Below are 22348 nucleotides of genomic sequence, written 5' to 3'. Positions count from 1 at the left end.
AACTATATTTATTGTTTTAAAAGGTTAAATAACACTAACGGTCTTGATATAATGAAGACTTGTTCAAAATGTCCAAACTAAACTGTTTTGGTCGGTCTTGTCAATCCAGCCAATTCAACCAGTTTGATTTGTTGTTTTTCAAAATCGTGGTTGAAGAGCTTTTTGTAAAAGATAAAAAATATAACTCAAAGACAAATATGATGCTGTTTTTTATTAATGAAAATGATATGTGTTATCCTCATTAGCTAAACATAGTAAATTCAATAAGAAAAGTGATTGTTTTTTCTTTCTATTATTTTAATATATACATTAAACGTGTTAATATTTATTTTCTTTAAAAAAAATCCCTCGTGCATGTAGGATATATATTGTATAACTCGTTTGCTTCCAAACAGTCCTTACTCAATATTTAACATCCTACACAAACTAGTATACGTAAACATGCCCGGAGTTTCTATGATCAGCCAATTTCCTACCAATTTCGTGTCGTTAACGTCTGCGGTATCAAAACCGAGCTCCAAAACATCTATGTTACCCGCCAACTTGATCAGATTTCCCGCAAACTCGAAGGCTTGTTTCACTGGAGGAGTGAGGAAGAAGAAAGTTGGTTTGACTAATTTGCGGGCTGGGGTTGATGATGGTTTTGCCCCGGAAAGCAACGCGGTGGTGGTCGGGGAAGAGCCCACGGACGTTGGTTCGTTGAAGAAACAGTTGGTTGATGCGTTTAGCGGGACGAACCTTGGATTGACCGCCACGAGCGAAACCAGGGCCGAGATTCTTGAGCTCATCACGCAGCTGGAGGTGTTGAACCCGACTCCTGAACCCACGAAGGCTCTAACTCTTCTTAATGGCAAATGGATTCTGGCGTAAGTATAGTTTTCATTGGGTTTAATATTATTGCTTAGTTATGATATAAATACTCATTTTAGGCTTAATTTATCCATTCGTGGAACAACAACTTTTCTATATAACCAAATAACTGCTACGCTTGGATATAAACTAAAAATTTTAAAATAAAAAAAGCCTGCAAAACAAGAATTTACGTGACTCGATCTAAGTTAATCTACGTTCATGATATGCAACCAAGATATTTTATTAGTGCCCTATGCTCTCGTGATGAGCATATAGTGTATATGTGTTTAAACAGAAACTTACTAGGGTTGCAACAAAATCAAAAATATAACATAAACGGTTCCTGATAAAGAGATATAGGGCCGGATCTGTTGTTCAATTTATATAAACCAAATAACACGTATGCATATAATCTGGCTCAAACTGAATCCCAAGCCTCCACAAACCCAACGATTACTTTTTTTTAAGATTTACTTTACCTATTCCACGGATAATAATTTAAGAGTGAAAACTGTAATAACCAACATTAATAATAAAAACTATATATAAGTTTGGCACTTGAAGTGGTAGAATCACCCATGGTTCATAACTTTTCAACATGGGTGTGCGGTATAGCTTTTAAAATTCACTTCAACTAAACTAGTGACGATAATTTAGGATCTTTATCTATAAGAAAGTAATGATATTTAATTCCCTGCGTATAACCGAATGATATTTTGATCTCGGACCTTCATGTATTGTTATTTGATCATTGTACTATAGCGCCCTCTTGGGCATTATGTTTGTCGTTTGGCCTAATCGACGTTAGGTAACCGTCTTTAACGTGTTTTGGTTTATGTTTGGTACTTGAAACAGTACAATAATAAAAACTGGACCACCATATTTAACAATGAAAAGGGCCACACGGCTACTTCCACCAAATCATTTCATTTCAAGTGAACCAAAATCATAATCAATGAAACCATATGTTTATTTTGACTTGAAAATAGTAACCCATTTGGAAAAATGGATAGATATTAAATAGTTATGCTCAATTCGCAACATCACGTGATGGCACGTGAGTATTGTTTTGCAGCTATACATCCTTTGTTGGTTTATACCCTTTGCTATCAAGTGGAACATTGCATCCAGTAAAGGTACAAGAGATATCACAAACTATAGACTCCGAAAAATTCACTGTTCAAAACAGTGTCGTTTTTGCTGGACCGGGGTCCACAACCGCGATCAGTACAAACGCAACGTTTGAAATCCGAAGTCCTAAGCGCGTACAGGTACACCACACAACATAAATGAAGGGGTAAAATCCCTAAATAAGTAATAAAAGGCGGGTTTTAATCGTTTGTATCTTTTTTATTTAGATAAAATTTGATGAAGGGATAATTGGAACACCACAATTGACACACTCGATTGAAATACCCGAAACTATTGAAATTTTGGGACATGAGATAGATCTTACGCCTTTTAAAGGGTTGATCACGTCGGTTGAGGACACAGCATCACAAGTTGCAAAGACCATCTCGAGCCAACCACCATTGAAGTTCCCCATCTCTGAAGATGTCGAATCGTGGTTGCTAACAACTTACTTGGATGAAGATGTTAGGATCTCTAGGGGAGATGGCGGGAAAGTGTTTGTTTTGTTTAAGGAAGGTTCATCGCTTCTTTCATCTTGAATCAATTTGATGTTGTGATGAATGTTATAATCTCTCTATCATATGTAAGAACGTTTAAGCCGATTGTGACTTGGATTGAACTTTGAAGCATACTAGTGTGATATTGAATGAGTGAAAAGTTGTATTTTATGTTGATATAGAAGTGATAATTCTTACGTATACTTCAAAATGGGTTGATTCAGGATATATGTAATATAAGAGCGCTCACAAGGCCTCGTCCATTCTGGGGTTTGCTCCTCAAGAACCGTGCGCCATCGGAGTTCACCATTTAGGCAACAGTCTCTCAAGCCGCATGTTATATATATAATTTTTATATTTTTAATGGGCTTGTAGAGGTTTGGTGTTATGGATATAAGTGGTGGGGGTGTTTTTTTGGTTTGGTTTGTTTGTTTTTTTTTGGGTTATTGTTTAAAAAAATTTGGAATTTAATGTGACGGTTTATGAAGGTTTAGCGTTGCTTAAAATAATAAGTGGTTAAGAATATGCGTAACCGACTAACTGGTTTGAAGACTTAAAATAAAGATACTCGCAAAAGCTTTATACCTTACGTTTTAAGTCTAAGTCTCAAGATTTAAAAGCATTTTGGTGTTGTAGAAATAAGTGGTGTATCTCTAGATAAACCCTAAATAAGTGATGTATCTCTAGATAAACCCTAACTTGGTTGCATCACACACTACAATCTATAATGTCTAACTATAACTTGGTTTATATAGACTAACTTAACTTACTAGTCAAGATATTACCAAATATAATAAAACCCCAATTGTAACTCCATAAACCCATCACATATCAATGAATCTCAGGGGTCCAATAGGTCTAACCCGATCACCTAACTTAAAAAATAATCCGTGAACTTATAAATTTCATTATAAAATAAATCTATTACAAAACAGTTTAATTTAATAATGAACTGTGACACATGAATTGATCAATTGACCTTGCAAAATTTTCCATTTCATGGCATAGTTTTAGGGCATTCATGTTTTTACCTTTGGGTAGGAAGAAAAAACCACAAGGATGAATATGAGGTCATCTTCTATAATAATTTGAATTATCTAATATGTTATCTAAACTAGTATTGAGGACCTGCGCAATAGTTAGACATAGAGTAGAGTTAGACGATAAGATAAAGAGGATGTGATAGTTTATATGTCCAATAAGCTAAAGAAACATAAAAGCTAAAGATCAAAAAGCATTCAAGAAGAAGTCTGAAATCGGATTAATAGCAAAAGTTCATGATTTAACTGCAGACCGCAGTGTACTAACATAACTTTGAGCGTATTTTTATATCCAACAATAACATCAAGTCCAAGTCCAGGTGTTTAGTCAAACGTTAACCGCTAAAGAGTGCTTACTATTCTAAAATACCTTACAACACCAAGTTAAATCGAACCCAAAATACAAAAACAACCTAAAAGAAAATCTCTCATAAATTGGTTTTCTAATCAGGTAACATATGGAATAAATTTTCCAAGATACAGACATGGAATTTAAACAATTATAAATCCATACAATTGTAAAGCCAAACATTAGAGTTTTATACTGATGTCACATGACCACGAAATCTATACACTTTCAAACTACATAATCCAAAGGTTAATTCTCAGAACATTATGATCTACAAATTAAATTACCTAAATTTCCAGAGTAGATGATAGTCTTAAGTATAGAGTTATTTTATGACAGAATTATAACTGGCGCTGAGCAGCACACGTACCACACCAACAATACTCCCTTGCCACTGTTTCGTACTAAGACATGATTGAACGGGATGGGAGATGAAGGTGGTGGATATATAATAATTTGGTCGGTGATGGATCATTGAAGATAATTTGGAGATGAAAATAGTTGATTTCATGATGGTTTTGCCATTTTTTTCCGGTGTTAATTTTGGGACTGAATGCCTTCTCTAATGTTAGTTTTTAGTATTATTATACACCGAGAACCTGGTTTTTTGTTTATTGTTTGGTTTCTTATCCTTTTTAGTTAGTGATGGCGTTTCACGGCGAACGACGGTGGCGCCGCCATTCCAACTTCATCTTTCGAGCGCACGCTCCACCTCACCCAATTAAACTCGACGCCCTGAACACAAAGGTGATGTCAGTTTTCTCATATAAATGAATGTGGCGAAGATAGGCTCGATGGAGCATTTTCTAAGCAAAGCTACAAATCAGACTAAAATATTTGTTATTTATAGCTTTTCTAAGAAAGTGCCTTGATAAAATTTGAAGGGTATTTTCTTTTTTTCCGTTTATTTAATTTGTGTTAAAAACTGAAAACCTTTCGAAAAATAAAAATGTATTGTTTATTTTAAAATTGTTGTAAAGATTATTGAACAACAACTGTGTATTAACAGTTGTTTAATAAATTTATTAATTATTATATATCGATTATATTTTTTTAAATTGTATTTTTCATTAGTTACCTGTGTATCACACGTATGTCAAACTAGTATAATATATTTGTGTGTGTTAGAAAAATATATAATTGATTTTTTTATTTAAGGAATTGTATGATTAATAATCTTTAATGGAGAAATATGTAAATGGTTAGCAATCCCATGACCCATCTATGTGTTTTAAATTAAAAAAAACGTGAACTTGTAGAGCTCTCCCACTGTGACATTTGTCAATTTCGGGCATTGCTTGTATTAGTTTATGCATTGTTTTATGTTGTAAATTGACCCGTTTTGTAAACCGAAACTCATGATATATAAAATATTGGATTTTTATGTTACCAAATTGTTCCCATTTGTTTAATTTGAAAAACCCCTTTTACGAATTCAAAAACGGCTTTAAAACGACTAAAATACATCAAAAAACGAACTTCCGGACGCGAAACGAACCATAACAAGACGAGCTGAGCCAGCCCTCCCCCCCCCCAGACACGCCGCACCGCGTGACCAGAAGGAATAGGGAGGCCGCGCGGCGCCTACACCCCCCTGCTGCACATATTCGTTTTTTGTTGTTGTTTTGTGCTTTGCTTGTTTGTTTAACCAACCTATTTTCATATAAACATAAAAGGAACCTTGTAAAGAAGCCTTGACTCTTACCCTATATATACACACCCATCTCCTTCATTTTTACACTTGCTCTTACTCCAAATTCTCTCTCAAAACTCCATAGATTCAAGGTTGTTATTTCTTATGTATTCTTGAAGGTTTGACTTCTCAAGTCAAACTAACCATAGTCTTTCATTCTAACTTGTTCATCTAACATTACTAACACTTGAATATGGTGGTACAACATATATATAATACACACCCCTTGTTACCTTTGGTAGTTACTTCTCCGACTCCGGTTGGTTAAGTTTCGGACCTCGTAAGGCAAGGTTTCATGGAGGACTTCGTGTTCTTGATATATATACACACACATAACTTGTTTGCACATACTAACCATGACTAACTTCTACTCTTTTTAGTTTTTTTTGTCATATTTATGAAGTTCCATGGTGGGGGTTTGTAGAGACTAACCTCGGTTTAACTGTAAATAGTCCAAACCGTGAACCGAACTTTTGCTTACTAGTTTTGTTAAAATAGTTGTTTAAACATGTTTAATGTTATATTCGAGTTTCAAAAATCATTTTTTACAAGTTCTTTGATATTAAGCATGTGGAATCCATCTATGAACTCGTTGGGAGATGGAAACCGAACCAAATCGAAACTTTTGCTTAAAAGACTTGTTGTTAACTTTTTAGTTGTAAACTTAAATATTTTTCATTTAAAAATTATTATACAAGATCTATGATATTTGGGCATGTGGAAACCATCAAGGAACATATTGTGAGATGGAAAACGAACCAATCCGATTTTTACTCGCTTAAGACACATAAGTGTGTTTTTAGCTATCAAGACATGTATATTTCTCTAAAAATAGTTTACAAAATGATTTTAATTATTTTCTTAAATACTTGGAAATGTTGGATCCAACTTGATCTCATAACATAGTTTGGACCGACAAAACCGAATACTCGCTTAACGTACGTTGTTAGTTCTAAAACAATAGATCTACATACTTGGTTAAATCTTATAAAGTTTTATTGAATTATCTCATAACAGTCATTATTTTGGAAAGATGACTTTGGGTTTGACCAATTATCAAAACCCGAACCAACAACCCGAACACTCGTTAAAGACCCGTTTTAGTATCTTTGTCCCAAAGGAACTTGCATTTAGCATTTTTCTCACCTTATTACTTAACATAGGCTAAGTAAATATTAAGGTTACATTTTAAACCTTGAACTTTAATTGTTTACTTTTTTGCAACAATTATTTTATTTAAGGAGCTTCAAGACAACCTTTCTAAATGCAAGACTTTCTTTTATTTAGGCTTCATACGTTAAACTCGTCGTTCCGGCAAATCTTCAAATTACCAACTTTTCAAGTTTATTACTTGAACGTGCGTACATTCATCCCCAGTTTTCTATCTTTTGTTTTGGGGGTGACATTTCATCTTATCTAAACTAAATGTTTTATACTTGGGTCTTAAACTACAAATGTTTTGTATACTTTACTTGAATAATTGCTCGATTTGGTGTTCTATGCTTATTTGCCTATGTGTTTATCGCTTTTGAATGGTGGAACTATAAATCCTAGACCATTTGGGAACCCCTCATGGAAATGTGTCGTTAACGTAATGCAATTAACGATAACTATAAAATCCTAAACTATTTGGCATTCCCTTTTAGTTGGGTGTCGCTAACTTGTTAGCGATAACTATTTTATCCAAGTTTATAGCTCTTATTTATTGTTTCGTATACTAGTTTTGTGGCTTTTCTTACTATATATTATTGTTGCTCAAACTTATGAATTGCTCACCAACCTTTGTGTTGACAAACTTTATTTTTATTTTATGAAATGTTACAGGTTTGCATCTCGGTTGATTCGATGCTTGTGAAGAAAACGAATGTCAAGAGCTTTAAGTTTTTAGCAAAAAGGAACAATATTTGATTTGTTATATTCTGTTATATTTTGTATTGACTATCTTTTGAATATTGTTATGTGACATTTTCGATGTTGTGAAATGAAATGAGTTTGTTAAATATTGTTGCTTTAATTAGTGCCATGCGCTTATGGGCAATCGTTACACCTCGGCATGTTCCGCCGCCTTTGGTCAAGGTGTGACACCCACCCACCCTGCCACTCATAAGACCCCATCCCTATTATGGAGCCTCATAGCGCCGGGAACACGACCCCACAGGGAGTTATGGGCGTCATGGAAGGGGGGGGGGGGGGCTTCCCACACAACGCTAGAAGAGGGGGAAGAAATGAAGAGTGATTGATGGGTTGACTTGACTTCTCAGATATAGAAAAGGTAAATACCTACTGTTAATTGAGAAAATGGAAAAATTGAAGGTATGATGTTGATTGAGAAAATGGATTCAGTGGGGTTGTTGGGCTTGAGCCGGGAAGGAGTTGTTATAAATGGTGAAAAGAGTTTGTGTTTGGGGAAGGAGGTGTTAGATGAAAAGGGTTTTTGTTTATAGTGTTGCATATGTGTGTGTGTTATTTTTTTAAATTAAATGTGGTGTGTTAATTTTAACGTATTTTATTTATTTGTTTTATTTTATGAAATTTTTTTATTTTATTTTTATTAAAAAATGAAGAAAAAAATAATGAGGTAATGATTTGTGGCTCCATTCAAAACATTTATTTTTTTAATATAACGCCTCTATAATGACGTGACGTCACATGACGTATAACGTTCTTATAGAGGCTTCATCCACTACACACTTTACAAGACCACACAAAAGCATGAGTGTAACATCCCGAAATTTACTCGAGTTATCAGGAAATAAATAAAAGAATAGGAGTTGGTATGGGTCGGGCTAGTGTCGGGTAATGGACGTTGATTATGGATTTGGATTAATTGAGATGGGTTAAATGAGAATGGGATTTCAGGGATATAAATACCCCCAAAATCCCAAAATATCTTCATTTTCACCAAACTCCCTAACACACACACACCACACACATACCGCCGCCGGACCGAAGGCAGATCCGGGCAGATCCGACAGACCCGAGTGAGAGAGAGAGAGCGATTAGTGGTGATATGGTGATAAGCAAGTAAACGAGATCCAAACAAGCCCAAAAAGGTATGATTCTTGATCTTTGAGGTTTAAAGATCCAAGCTTTTTAGTGTATAAGCGACCAAAAATGGTCGGGAAGCGTAGTGGGTGATATTGAACCATAGCAAGGGTGTTAAAATCGCTCAAAATGCTGAAAAGAAACCGAACAGCGGCTGTTTGGGTAACTTCGCCTTCATCTGGGCAACTTCGCCTTCAACGCGATGAACTTCGCCTGCAAGCTAAGTTCGCCTGATGAACTTCGCCTGCAAGCTAAGTTCGCCTGATGGCAACTTCGTTGTAAAGTTAAGTTCGCCTAACTGGTAACTTCGCCTGAGGCCAAGTTCGCCTGATGATAACTTCGCCTGAAGCCAAGTTCGCCTGATGGCAACTTCGCTGTAAAGCTAAGTTCGCCTAGCTGGTAACTTCGCCTACAGCTAAGTTCGCCTAAGGTTAACTTCGCCTAGAGCTAAGTTCGGTCGAGGGTTAACTTCGCCTAAAGCCAAGTTTGGCTAGAAAATAAATTATAAAGCGATAAGTTAAAGTAAGCTAATACTAGGCCACCAGATTAGATCAGACGAGTATTGATACGTGTAACTTGTACAGTCAGCCGAGCTCAGTTAGAGAAGGGATTTACAGCTATCAGAAAAAGAAGCAGAATTCAGGTGAGTTTCTAGCCCCATTCCTTGTTATGTTTTCGGGGCTGTGTGCATACTCGATGTGTTGTTAATACATTTATCCTAAGTGATAAGTGTATGTCATATGTGATATGTGTGATAGATATGAATGATTGTTTGTCGGTACGCGAACGATCTTCGGATATTGCGCGTACTGTCAGGTTAAAAATAAAGGTACGAATATTATATATCGAAGATGTATGAATATTTCAAATGAATACTTGTCGGGGCGTGAATGATCTTCGGATATTGCACGTAATGACAAGGGGTATGGTTGTTAAATGAATGAGGTAAAGAATGCCTAGAGTGTTCTTATGTTATAATGTAAGTATGTGTATATAGGTACACGAATGGCATGTGAGTTCTACGTTCGACATAGTAAGTTAGGATGGCAAATCCCTCTAGCTTCTGTCGGACATAGACTCGGCTGGTGATGGCGTAGTTAAGGACTGCGAGCCTTATACGTGAAGTAGATGATATATGTAAATGTAGATAAGGACTGCGAACCTTATACGTAATGTAGATAGGCGTCAGCATAGGAAAGGACTGTGAACCTTATACGTGCTGTATTTGTAGCATAGGGGAGGACTGCGAACCTCGTACGTGCTATGAATTAGGTTGCAACATAGGGAAGGACTGCGAACCTTGTACGTGTTGTGGATGTATTTCAGCATAGGAAAGGACTGTGAACCTTATACGTGCTGATTTTGTAGCATAGGGGAGGATTGCGAACCTCGTACGTGCTATGAATTAGGTTGCAACATAGGGAAGGACTGCGAAACTTGTACGTGTTGTGGATGTATTTCAGCATAGGAAAGGACTGTGAACCTTATACGTGCTGATTTTGTAGCATAGGGGAGGACTGCGAACCTCGTACGTGCTATGAATTAGGTTGCAACATAGGGAAGGACTGCGAACCTTGTACATGTTGTGGATGTATTTCAGCATAGGAAAGGACTGTGAACCTTATACGTGTTGATTTTGTAGCATAGGGGAGGACTGCGAACCTCGTACGTGCTATGAATTAGGTTGCAACATAGGGAAGGACTGCGAACCTTGTACGTGTTGTGGATGTACTATGGTATAGGGAAGGACCGCGATCCTTGTACGTACCATAAATGGTGAACATAGGTAAGGACTGCGAACCTTGTACGTGTTCACGACCTTGAGTACAGGTATAGACGGTGAACTATGAACGTACTCTCGGTAGACTGAGGTTAGTGATTGTAGATATGTATGTATGTATGGTAGCAAGTATGTATGTAGAACAGAAGGGTAACTAGTGAAGTATGAATATGTATCTACGGATATGTATGTATGTGTATGTATTGTATGGCGTTCGATTAACTAGAACTCACTCAGCGTAGCTGACTTTTAGTATGCACGCAGGTGAGCTGATTATAGAGTCAGCATGATGATGACACATGGCATGGATTGGACGGCTGGCATCTGAAGAAAGAAGTAAAGATGTTTTAAATATAAAGTTTTGTGTTATGGTATCAAAGAAAAGATTTAATGTTTTGTAACAAATGATTGATGTTTTATATTCCGCGAAAAGTTTTAATAAACTCTGATTTGAAGAACTGTGTTTATGAGTAAATCCGACGCTAAAGTAGGGTCACCGGGTTCGGGGCCTTACAATGAGAGTAGCCCATTAAAAATTTTCTTTTCTCTAACTTTTAGCATATTCAACTAAAATAATCTTTTGAAATATTAAATTTAATTAACTTGAATACTAAATTTAGCAGTTTAAATAACTAAGACAATAAATTAAAACGGAAACTCTAGGTCTGTTTGGTATGAGGTAATAGAATAGGCGATGGAATGAAATGAGAGAGGTAATGGAATGGACGGGGTAATGGAATTGATCATTACAATTACAATGACATATTTGGTTACCATGTGGGAATGACATGAATTATTAATTTTTATTTTTTAGGCAAGCTAGAAAAAGCCGGAAAAAATAAAACTGGTAGTGAGTGGTGGTGGGCGGCGAGCAATAATGGTGGTGGTGGGTGGTGGGCGGCGGTGGTGGTGGCGATGGGTGAGAGCGATTGGTGGTGGTGATAATGGGTGGTGGTGGCGGTGGCAATAGTAAGTGGCGGGCGGTGGTGATGGCTGGTAGCGATGATTGGTGGTGGCAGTGGTGGGCGACAATGGCAGGGGTGGTCGGTGGTGGCGGTGGACGATGATGGTAGGTGGTGGTGGGTCGTTGGTTGTGGCAGCGGAGGTGGGTGGTGGTGGTGGCCGGCGGCGAAGGCGATGGTGGCTGGTGGGTGGTGAGAGGATAATGGGTAATAGTGATGGGAGGGTGGTTGATGTGATATAGAGTGAAAAAGGGATGGAATGAAAAAAATAAGGGGGTGGATGGAATGAATTTGAGGTGTTTTGGAGTGAATGAAATGAACATGGTAACAAGTGATTACATTCCATTGACCAACCAAACACATTTTTTTCATTCCATCATAATGATTTATTCCATTCCGTCTCTCATTCATGCGTACCAAACGCCACCTTACAACATAAATAAATTTAAAACCCAGCTAAAAAATAGCAAAAGAATAACATATTTAGTTTTAGCCCATTTATCGTCTTATTACTGACTTTTGTATATACATATAAGTTTGAGGCCTGTTTTTCCGTTCACATATGTTATGAACGTTGTCGGTCCAAGCCCAGTTCACATCTATGAGACCACAACGGATCCAGCCAAGCAAGCCCAATTCAAATGTTAGTAAAAGCCCAACAAGGAAAATTGATAGAAGCATTTTATAAGCACGAGTAGAAGAGAACGTAGGCAAGAATGAACTTGAACGTGTGAACGTCTGATTTCCCATCTTTCCCATCTCCATTCTCTCTATTATAGGATTCTACTTTCTCATCCCCTTCTTTAATCTGGTTCTTAAGATTCAATGAAATATGAACCGATTACTTTTATAGATATCGTGTTTTATTATCAGTTTGTATCAATTCACTTCAACATAGGCCCCAAGGACCCACGAATTCTTAGGGACAAGCTGATGCTTTTATTATAAAAGTAGAAAGTGGAGTTGTTGGGCGAATGCTTAAAAAAACAGCCTTGTACCAACCGGTTTAGACGACTTAGTACAAACCTAAAACCAATTTGAGCCAAACTGGTTTCCAAACCGACCCAATTCGGTGATTCATATAGTGGTTCGAACATTGAAAAACCAAACCGGTTTTAAAATCGACCCGATTTGGGAAAAAAATTATTTTTCTCTTTTGCCTCAAACCTGTTTTTAACAATTAACTGGTATATAAACCGAACTAATCTGGTTTGGGTCAAACTGATTTTGACAGTGAGTTGACCAAACCTAACCAGCTCAGAACCCGAACTATTTTTCCCTAGAAACCGGTTTTGTACATCTCTATATGAAGCTGTGCCTATGAATAAATTATGTATGTTAATGTGCATGCGGGCTATTTTATTAACTAAGGCTTATTATTCGCGGGCTTAAATGAAGCTGGGTTTGTTTCGATTACTTTGGGTATGTTTGGCAAAATTAGCTGGTAGCTGTTAGCTGGAAGCTGAAGGCTGAAAGCTAGAAGCTGTTAGCTGTAGCTTTTAAATATTTAGGTGTTTGGCAGAGTAGCAGAAGCTTTTAAGAAAGAAATGGAGGATAAGATGTGGGGGTCGGAATTTGCAATATATGTAGTTATATTTTTAAAAAATTGAAAAACTTAATTATATTAAAATTCAAAAATAAAAAATAAAATCCACGTCACCACTCAACGTCAACATCAAAAAAAGATAAAAAGATTTCCTATGTGAAACAAAAAAAATAAAAACGTTAAAAAAACATGTTAAAACCTTTAATTTAATAAATTATGAAAGTTGGGTGACCTAATTGGAACACTTTTTAAAGTTGAGTGACCTAATTGGAACACTTTTGAAACTTGGTTACTATTCTATGAAATTGCTCATTCTTCTAAAATGAAAGATTTATGGTTTTGTTTGAGTTTTGAACAAGTTCGTTTAATTTGAAATCCAATTCAGATCGTTCTTTCGTCTACATAGAACCGACAAATGCTAGATCTATAGGGATTTGATATTTTTGTTCTGATTTTGATCACTGGTCGAACAACGAGTTAACAAACGCTTGCTTGTTCTTCGTTTTCACTTTATGGGATGGATCAACACCATTGATTTCCAAATAAGTTGCTAATTTTTTCTTAAATCACTACATATCAGACATAGTCCTTATGAATACTTCAACTTGAATTTTCCGAGGAAATAGAAATAATATAGTGTGCGAATCTAGAGCCGGGAAATTTCGTTATTAATTATCCGATGGACCGTAGAAATAATACTACCTAAACTATTTTTTAATTGCAAAACTTTACGGAGATAAAAACAAAGTTTCAGTAGTATTCTAATAGGTCATTCAAACTTTTTTCGTCTCGATTAGGTCACTCAAGTTTATATTGATGTGCTAATTATGTGCATTTTACTTATTTAACAAGTTATCATACCTACATGACATTTCTTTATTTTCCTTTTTTCAATGTTGATAACTTGGAATACTTGGAATTGATAGTCACTCATTTCGGAAAAGCTGTTGTTGTTCATTGAGGCATGCTATTACATGACATTTTAAGGGTTATCTATAAGTTGGCCAATGACATTTTAAGAGTTTGCAATGGATCTAGGTCATTCAAACTTTGCAATGGATCTTGAAAAGTTTGAAACAAGAAGCATACCAAGCACATTCCATTTTAAGAGTTATGGGTATGAAGTTTTGTTGTTAGCGTTTTAGTGATACCATGTAAATAATTTTCAAATCATAGAATGGTTTCATACTATATATATATATATATATATATATATATATATATATATATATATATATATATATATATATATATATATCTTCTATTTTGAAGATATATACTAAAAAATAATTACCATATACAATGAAATATTTTATATTGCAATATTATTCCTGTAATATCAATATATAATTTCTTTCTGTTTTTGAGTTTCAATTAAGGGAGAAAAAGAAATGAAATAATTGGAAAGAATTAGATTGAAATGAATAGTAAAAAGTGAGTGCCGGTTTGTTTATAAATGGAAAAGAACTGGAAGGAAATAAAATTAGCCGGCTCGACTAAACAGCCCTGTACTTAGCTTGAGGCTACAAGTTGTAGATCCATGTCAATAAGGGCCGGCTCCGAAAAGACGAAAATTTTTTTGGGCCAAAGGCGAACTTTTTTTTGGGCCCTAAGTAAAAGAAACATTTTGTTGGGTTTAAACAATTTAATTATAAATGAACTTATTTGATTATGATTTAAGTTGTGTAAAGAACTTTTGTATAAAAATAAGCTTAAAATTGTCTCAAATAAAACTAGAACCCACAACCTTTTGGTTAGATGTCATACCCCTTTACCGTTAGACCAAGCTAGTGGTTATGTAATTGTATTGAAAAATTGATTATACACATGTTTTTGATAAAAATACATATAATTTCTTTTTGAAAAAAAAATTCGAACCTAACGGGGTGTCGGGCCTGTGGTCGTCGACTACCCTGCCATGCCTCAAGTACGGCCATGATTTATTGTCATCTAACAGAATAGAGTCAACAGGTATTCATTCTGGTTTCATTTGGAAGGGAAGGTCCAATATATTAAAAATCAAAAACCATCATCAATCAGTAAATAATAATAATAATAATAATAATAATAATAATAATAATAATAATCTAGGTTACGACGGCTTGTTGTTGGACCATGTTTTTCGAGGCGGAGACTCCAATTCTCCCAATACATAATTACCCTTTAACCCTTTCTTTCTTTCTTTCTTTCTTTCCATCTCCACCAACTCCAACCTCTTTATATATTTTATTATTTTATATATATATATATATAAACCCCAACAACCACCATAAACAAGCACACCGCCGATTTACTCTCTTTCTTTCCGATCTATTTCTATTCAATTCAATGGCTCCTCCTTCTTTGGTTTCAAACGGCGCTGACGCAGCATCAGCCGCCGCCGTGAAGCCGCCGGCTACTAGCCGTGTATCTTCGGTCTACAGTGAAGTCCAGAACAGCCGTCTCGATCATCCGCTTGCTCTGCCGGCTGTCTTCCAGAAGCCCTTTAGAGTCCTCGATGGTCCTACTAGTTCTGCTGCTGGAAATCCAGGTATTATTATTGAAGTTAGTTCGTCTGTTTATACTTTGTAATTAGGTTTAGATCTACACGCTGATTTCATATATATTTGAGGAATTGAAGATTGAACAGTAAAGTAATAAGCGCTTGTGTTTTAGTTTATGAGATGGATCAACAACCGTAGATGTTATTAAGTGGTTAATATTATGATTGAGAAACTTTTAATTTCATCCCTAGGTCAAACAGGGATTGTTGCTTTCTTTTTATTTTTATGGAACTAGCTCTAGGAATCTGAAAAATAAGTTTGTACGGTGCTAAGATTGTGTTCCCTTTTGTTAGAAAACAAGTATTTTAATGCTATTTTGTGGATTTAACTTCTGTAGATGAGATTGCAAAGCTTTTTCCGTCACTGTTTGGACAGCCGTCTGCGTTGTTGCAGCCGAGTGAATCAGATGAACCAGGTTCAGCTTTGAAGATTGGAGTGGTGTTATCTGGAGGACAAGCTCCGGGAGGACACAATGTTATATCTGGGATGTTTGGTTAGGATTCTCTCTTTTAAAATTAAAACACTTTATTAAACATAAACATATATGTAAACTCTTAATATTTAATAACCTTTTCTTTCCCTGTTGTAGATTACTTGCAAGAACGCTGCAAAGGAAGCACTTTATACGGGTTTAATGGTGGTCCGGCTGGGATCATGAAGGGAAAGTATGTGGTTTTAACTCCAGAGTATATTTATCCTTACAGAAACCAGGTACATGTATTTGTTTTATATTACCGTTTTTTCATGCAATTTGCTAACTTTCTCTTAAATCATTACTTCAGGGTGGATTCGATATGATCTGTAGTGGGAGAGATAAGATTGAGACTCCAGAACAGGTTTTATATATATATATTTTTTATATTTACGTTGTTGCCGATATATGATTTATGGATATTTATGAATGAGATTTAATTTTATATTATTGTTCATTGGGTTCTAGTTTAAGCAAGCTGAAGACACAGCAACCAGGCTTGATCTGGATGGGCTTGTCGTTATTGGTGGAGACGATTCTAACACAAATGCGTGTCTTCTTGCTGAATACTTTAGGTGAATTATTTATCATAGTTAATTTTGGCACTTGTGAATTATTTTGTCTTCTCTGTGTCTAGAATTTTGATGTATATATATATCCTACACTACAGGAGTAAGAATTTGAAGACCCGGGTCATTGGGTGCCCAAAGACCATTGATGGAGACTTGAAATGTAAAGAAGTTCCTACAAGTTTTGGCTTTGACACTGCTTGCAAGGTGGTTTATTTGCTATCATTAATTTTATATAATCGTTTATTTGATTTACAAATTCTAATGGCATAGTTGTTTTTATTTATGACATTTGCAGATCTATGCTGAACAGATTGGAAATGTTATGATAGATGCTCGTTCAACAGGAAAATATTATCACTGTAAGCTTATTGGCCTTTTACGTTCACTTAAATTAGATTTTGTTTAACTTTGGTCAACCTTTGGCTTTGACGAATACTTTTAGTTCCAAGTCAGGTTGATAATTAAAAGGTTTTATGCAGTTGTACGGCTCATGGGGCGCGCTGCTTCCCACATTACATTGGAATGCGCTTTACAAACTCATCCAAACATCACTCTTATTGGAGAAGAGGTACCGACACTCGTGCACTTACACTATATAATTTTATATAATTAAAAGTAATAAATATGATTATCTATTTATATATAACTAACTGCAGGTTGCCTCCAAGAAACTAACACTGAAAAAGGTTACAGACTACATAGCAGATGTAATTTGTAAGCGAGCAGATCTCGGTTATAATTATGGTGTGATATTGATACCTGAAGGACTTATTGATTTCATTCCCGAGGTATTGTAATTAAATATATATCTTTTTTTTTGTATATCAATATTCTTTTGTAATTGTTATTTTTGTGTGGATTTGCAGGTGCAACAGCTAATTTCTGAATTAAATGAAATTCTGGCTCATGAAACCGTTGACGAGAGTGGTGTTTGGAAACAGAAACTTGTTCCTCAATCTTTGCAGCTTTTTGAGTTGCTTCCTTCAGCAATTCAAGATCAGTTGTTGCTTGAAAGAGATCCTCATGGAAATGTCCAGGTTATTATAACTGTTTATAACTTCTAAGTTTATTTTGTTTTATTATTTTGGGTATTTGGAATATTAACATTCAGATTTACATTTAGGTTGCCAAAATAGAAACCGAGAAAATGCTTATTCAAATGGTTGAAGCTGAATTAGAACAGAGGAAGCAAGTGGGTCAATATACACAACAATTCAAAGGGCAGTCTCACTTCTTCGGGTAGTTTTTTTTGTTTATTTATTTATATTAAATAATTTATGATGATTGTTTAATTTGGGATGTTATTTAATGTTTTAGATATGAAGGAAGATGTGGTTTGCCTTCAAACTTTGATTCTTCATACTGTTATGCGTTGGGATATGGTGCTGGAGCTCTACTTCAGAGTGGAAAAACTGGATTAATATCATCAGTCTGTATCTTTAAGTTATATTATTTAAATAATAATATTTTTGAATTGAATATTTTAGTACTAACTTTCTTGTTATGTACATGAAGGTCGGGAATTTAGCTGCACCGGTTGCAGAATGGACAGTTGGTGGAACTCCATTGACTTCGTTAATGGACGTTGAGAGGAGACACGGTAAAACAAATATTCACATTTTGTGTTTTTTTATATAATTATTTATATAGATTTCAATATGTTGTATGTTTTTGACAGGAAAATTTAAGCCGGTGATAAAGAAGGCAATGGTTGAACTTGATGGTGAGTTTCTTAAACTTATTATATCTATTCTTTTAATGTAAGCATTTTTCATAAACATTTTCTTTTATAATAATTGTAGGGGCACCATTCAAGAAATTTGCATCAAAGAGAGAAGAGTGGGCCCTTCAGAACAGATATATTAGTCCTGGTATGTAATACTTTTAATTATAAGTTTCATGAAATATTTACCAGTTGTAATTCTTATTTTTTAAATATTTTTTTTTCAGGTCCTATTCAGTTTACCGGACCAGTGGCCGATATCTCTAACCATACTTTGCTGTTGGAGCTTGGAGTTCAAGTCTAGGCACCCCCAGAAAGTTGTTTAGTCATGATGTTGGACCGAATTCGAGTGTTTTGGTATGAATTTGAATAATATTGAATTTTCTGGTTATGTTTTTGGTTTAGGTTTAAGAATATCAAGCCCAAGATGGTGGCAATGGTAATGATGCTTGATCTTGTTTCAAAACTGTTTGGATTAATAAAAGGGTTTTGATTTCTGTTATTTTTTACCACCTTTTAAGCCCATATATGAATAAATTCAATGGTCTATTTGAGATTTGTACGGTGTGTTAGTTACTTAAGCATGCATATTATGTCAGTGAAGACTTGGTGTGAAGCCTTGGAGCTTACGTTAGAAGAGCAAAAGGCCGGGGGCTAGCTGAGGGGGGACAGCGTAAGTGAGCGAATGTGTAAGCCCAGTCAAACATAACTGTTCTAGGCGGGGTGGGCCGCCCACCTTCGAATGGTGTTGGTCCTACGGACTGTGAACGGATTCGCCTCTGGCCTCTGGGCACGTCGGAAACGGTTTGGAGTGTGGAGTCCAAACTGTGAGTTTTTACCAATGAAATTCCTCGCATTTAGAAGTCCATTTATTCCGAAATTTAGACAAAATGGAACTGTAATGGTTGGATCTTGGGTGGAAACAGGTGTTATTTTAGTTGGTAAATTAACGCCCAAATGGTGAAAGAATCATCATATGCCCCGGAAGATGGATTGTTACGAACCATACTTGGCATGCGGGTATATACTTCAAAAGAAACTTGTCTAAAACTACCTATAGGCGGCAGGGGCCGGGTTATTGATGTGAGATGGGTCCAGAGTTCTAAGACAGATGAGACAGAGAAAACATAAAGTATTCGTGTATATATTTTACAGAAATATGAAATAAAGTAGGCGATAAAGTAGCTGGAAGACATATTTTACCATGATGCCTTATTTGCAAGATGGAACTGTAGGGAAGGCAATGAAACCCGAACCCGATGGGGATACCCGAAACCCGACATAATTGGGACGGGTAATACCCGACCCATTAGGGTTTGGGACAGGTTTGAGATTAATGTTGAAAATTTTCGTGGGTTTGGGACGGGTTTGAGATTTGTAATATACCCGATTACCCGACCCGATTACCCGATAACATTAACCCATTTACCCGATTATATACTCGGCATAACTTTTTTTTATGTTTATATATAGTATACTCTAAATATTTTAAATATATTATCTATTAAAACTTGTTTATAAATAATTATTTGAGACATTTTATCTTTATGGTAATCATTATTTGTGATCGATTAGTTATATTTTATCAAAACCCGATGGGTTTTAGGCCGAGTATACCCAACGGGTCTTTTAACAAAACCCGATTGAAAACCCGAAACCCGATGGGAAAACCCGAAACCCGACGGATAATTACCCGATTAAAACCCGACGGGTTTGGGACAGGTTTGGGATGGACTTTCATAACCGGATATGGGTTTGGGAATACCTAAACCCGACCCATTGCCATCCCTAGATGGAAGAGCTGTTGATATGGTCTTCAATCCATTAGGAGTACCTTCGTGAATGAATGTAGGACAAATTTTTGAATCTTCACTCGGGTTAGCGGGGGATTTGCTAGACAGACATTATCGAATAGCGCATTTTGATGAGAAATATGAACAAGAAGCTTCGAGAAAATTGGTGTTTCCTGAATTATATGAAGCCAGTAAGCAAACAGCGAATCCATGGATATCTGAACCCGAGTCGTCAGGAAAAAGCAGAATATTTGATGGAAGAACGGGGGAGCCTTTTGAACAACCTGTTATATCTTGAAATTAATTCATCAAGTTGATAAAATCCACAGGCGTTCCAGTGGGAGTTATTCACGTCTTACACAACAACCCCTTAAAGGAAGGGCCAAGAAAGGGGGCAACGAGTAGAAGAAATGGAGGTTTGGGCTTTAGAGGGGTTTGGTGTTGCTTATATTTTACAAGAGATGTTTACTTATAAATCTGATCATATGAGAGCTCGCCAAGAAGTACTTGGTACTATAAACTTTGGAGGAAGAATACCGACTCCTGAAGATGCTCCAGAATCTTTTCGGTTGTTCGTTCGAGAACTACGATCTTTAGCTCTGGAACTGAATCATTTTCTTGTATCTGAGAAGACTTTCCTTCTTAAAAGGAAGGAAGCTTAATTGAAATGAAGCAGAAGTTTTCTTCTATGACCGATCGATATACACATCAACAACCCCGAATTGGATTAGTTTCTCCTCAACAAATAAGTGCTTGGTCCAAAAAAATCATGCCTAATGGCGAGATTGTTGGAGAGGTGACAAAACCTTATACCTTTCATTACAAAACCAATAAACCAGAAAAAGATGGATTATTTTGTGAAAGAATTTTTGGGCCTATCAAAAGTGGAATTTGTGCTTGTGAAAATTATCGAGTAATCGGAGATGAAAAGGAAGACCCGCGATTTTGTGAACAATGCGGAGTCGAGTTTATTGATTCTCGGATACGAAGATATCAAATGGGCTACATCAAACTCGCATACCCGGCAATGCACGTGTGGTATATGAAACATCTTCCTAGTTATACTGTGAATCTTTTAAATAAACCTCTTTAACGAATTAGAAGAACTAGTATATTGCGGTGTGTGATTTGATCGAAATTCTGATTTTACAGATTCGAAATGAGGAACTGTCATCCCATTTAATCCAATCGGGATGCCCTTACCTGACATGTTTCTTGGTAGAAGTAACATGAAGCTCAGAATTAGGGATGTATTCAAGACACTCCCCAAAAAGGAAATTGACCTATGGTCGATTTCATAGAATTTATAGTTATACCTCGTAAAAAAAAGATTTTTCTTTTGTGGAACTAAACAATTTCTTTTTTTAAAAAGAAGTTATGTTCAAGTAAGCAAATAGAAAATGTGTCATGGTTACAAGAGTTTATCTATCACATATAGACTTTAAGGGCATCGCGGCCTAACCGTTGAGGTGAAGTCGGGACCTAAACGATCGAATGAAACAGTAAATAGACATGTAAATTCCTTATGAATTTCAAGGTACTCTCTTTAATTAAGAATTACAGGATTCATCATTCGAGAGGAAGTAGACTACTCAAGAATTTCACATTTCATTTATGTCATAATTGAATAAAGAATTCATAAAAGCTAAATAAAAAGAATAAGGAAGACAGAAACAATAAAGTTTTGCTTGATCTTCACTGAAAACTTGAGTAAGGAGTAGATCTTTTTGGAGTTTTCTAGAATATGAAAGTGAGAACTCCTTTCTTTTTCTTTTTTTCTTTATTTGACCTACTCTAGCCGGATGAAAAGAAACTTTCACGTCCGATTTTGAGAAAGGGGGATCCTATCCCAATTTTTATTTTGCTAGGCCTATAGATAAAAAAAACCCATTTTTTTACGATTACGAGGTTTATTGGAATATGAAATTCAACCTTGGAAATACAGGATCCCTATTTTTTTACTACCGGAGCTTCGATACATTTCGAAAGCAAGAGATGTCAACCGGGGGGGGGGGGGGGTGTTATCAGACAACAATTAGCAAATCTAGATTTACGAATGGTTATAGATTATTCATTGGTAGAATGGAAAGAATTGGAGGAAGAGGAACCCAAAGGGAATGAATAGGAAGATAGAAATGGAAGAAGAAAAGATTTTTTGCTTAGACGCATGAAATTGGCTAAGCATTTTATTCGAACAAATATAGAACCAAAATGGATGGTTTTGTGTCTATTACCAGTTCTTCCTCCTGAGTTGAGACCAATCTATCATATAGATGAGGATAAACTAGTGATTGAGACGGAGTTGAGACCAAACCATAGGTATAACCTTTTGCTCAATACTTGAATCGAT

The 22348-nt window shown here is 35.8% G+C and overlaps 2 protein-coding genes across 2 annotated transcripts; both read left to right on the top strand.

Annotated features, from left to right (window-relative positions):
• The first annotated feature begins 355 nt into the window (after positions 1 to 355).
• LOC143616581 (light-induced protein, chloroplastic-like) lies at positions 356 to 2537 on the top strand. The gene is made up of 3 exons (XM_077089378.1): positions 356 to 866; positions 1928 to 2123; positions 2211 to 2537. The coding sequence occupies exons 1-3, from the start codon at positions 442 to 444 to the stop codon at positions 2520 to 2522; spliced, it is 933 nt and encodes a 310-aa protein (XP_076945493.1). The 5' UTR covers positions 356 to 441; the 3' UTR covers positions 2523 to 2537.
• A 12631-nt stretch (positions 2538 to 15168) lies between these two features.
• LOC143616582 (pyrophosphate--fructose 6-phosphate 1-phosphotransferase subunit beta-like) lies at positions 15169 to 18707 on the top strand. Its single transcript, XM_077089379.1, has 16 exons — positions 15169 to 15425; positions 15776 to 15931; positions 16028 to 16149; positions 16221 to 16274; positions 16379 to 16485; positions 16581 to 16686; positions 16778 to 16841; positions 16962 to 17050; positions 17139 to 17270; positions 17349 to 17519; positions 17606 to 17721; positions 17800 to 17911; positions 17998 to 18082; positions 18161 to 18205; positions 18285 to 18353; positions 18433 to 18707. Exons 1-16 carry the CDS (start codon positions 15224 to 15226, stop codon positions 18507 to 18509), a joined length of 1707 nt encoding a protein of 568 aa, XP_076945494.1. The 5' UTR covers positions 15169 to 15223; the 3' UTR covers positions 18510 to 18707.
• The last annotated feature ends 3641 nt before the right edge of the window (positions 18708 to 22348 follow it).

This window comes from Bidens hawaiensis, unplaced genomic scaffold, assembly GCF_021521415.1.
Source record: "Bidens hawaiensis isolate Kalapana, Puna unplaced genomic scaffold, B.hawaiensis_p1.1 tig00048242_1, whole genome shotgun sequence".
Lineage (NCBI taxonomy): Eukaryota > Viridiplantae > Streptophyta > Magnoliopsida > Asterales > Asteraceae > Bidens > Bidens hawaiensis.
The sequence above is the reverse complement of the archived record's forward strand: the minus strand, read 5'-3'. Positions and strand labels throughout refer to the sequence as shown.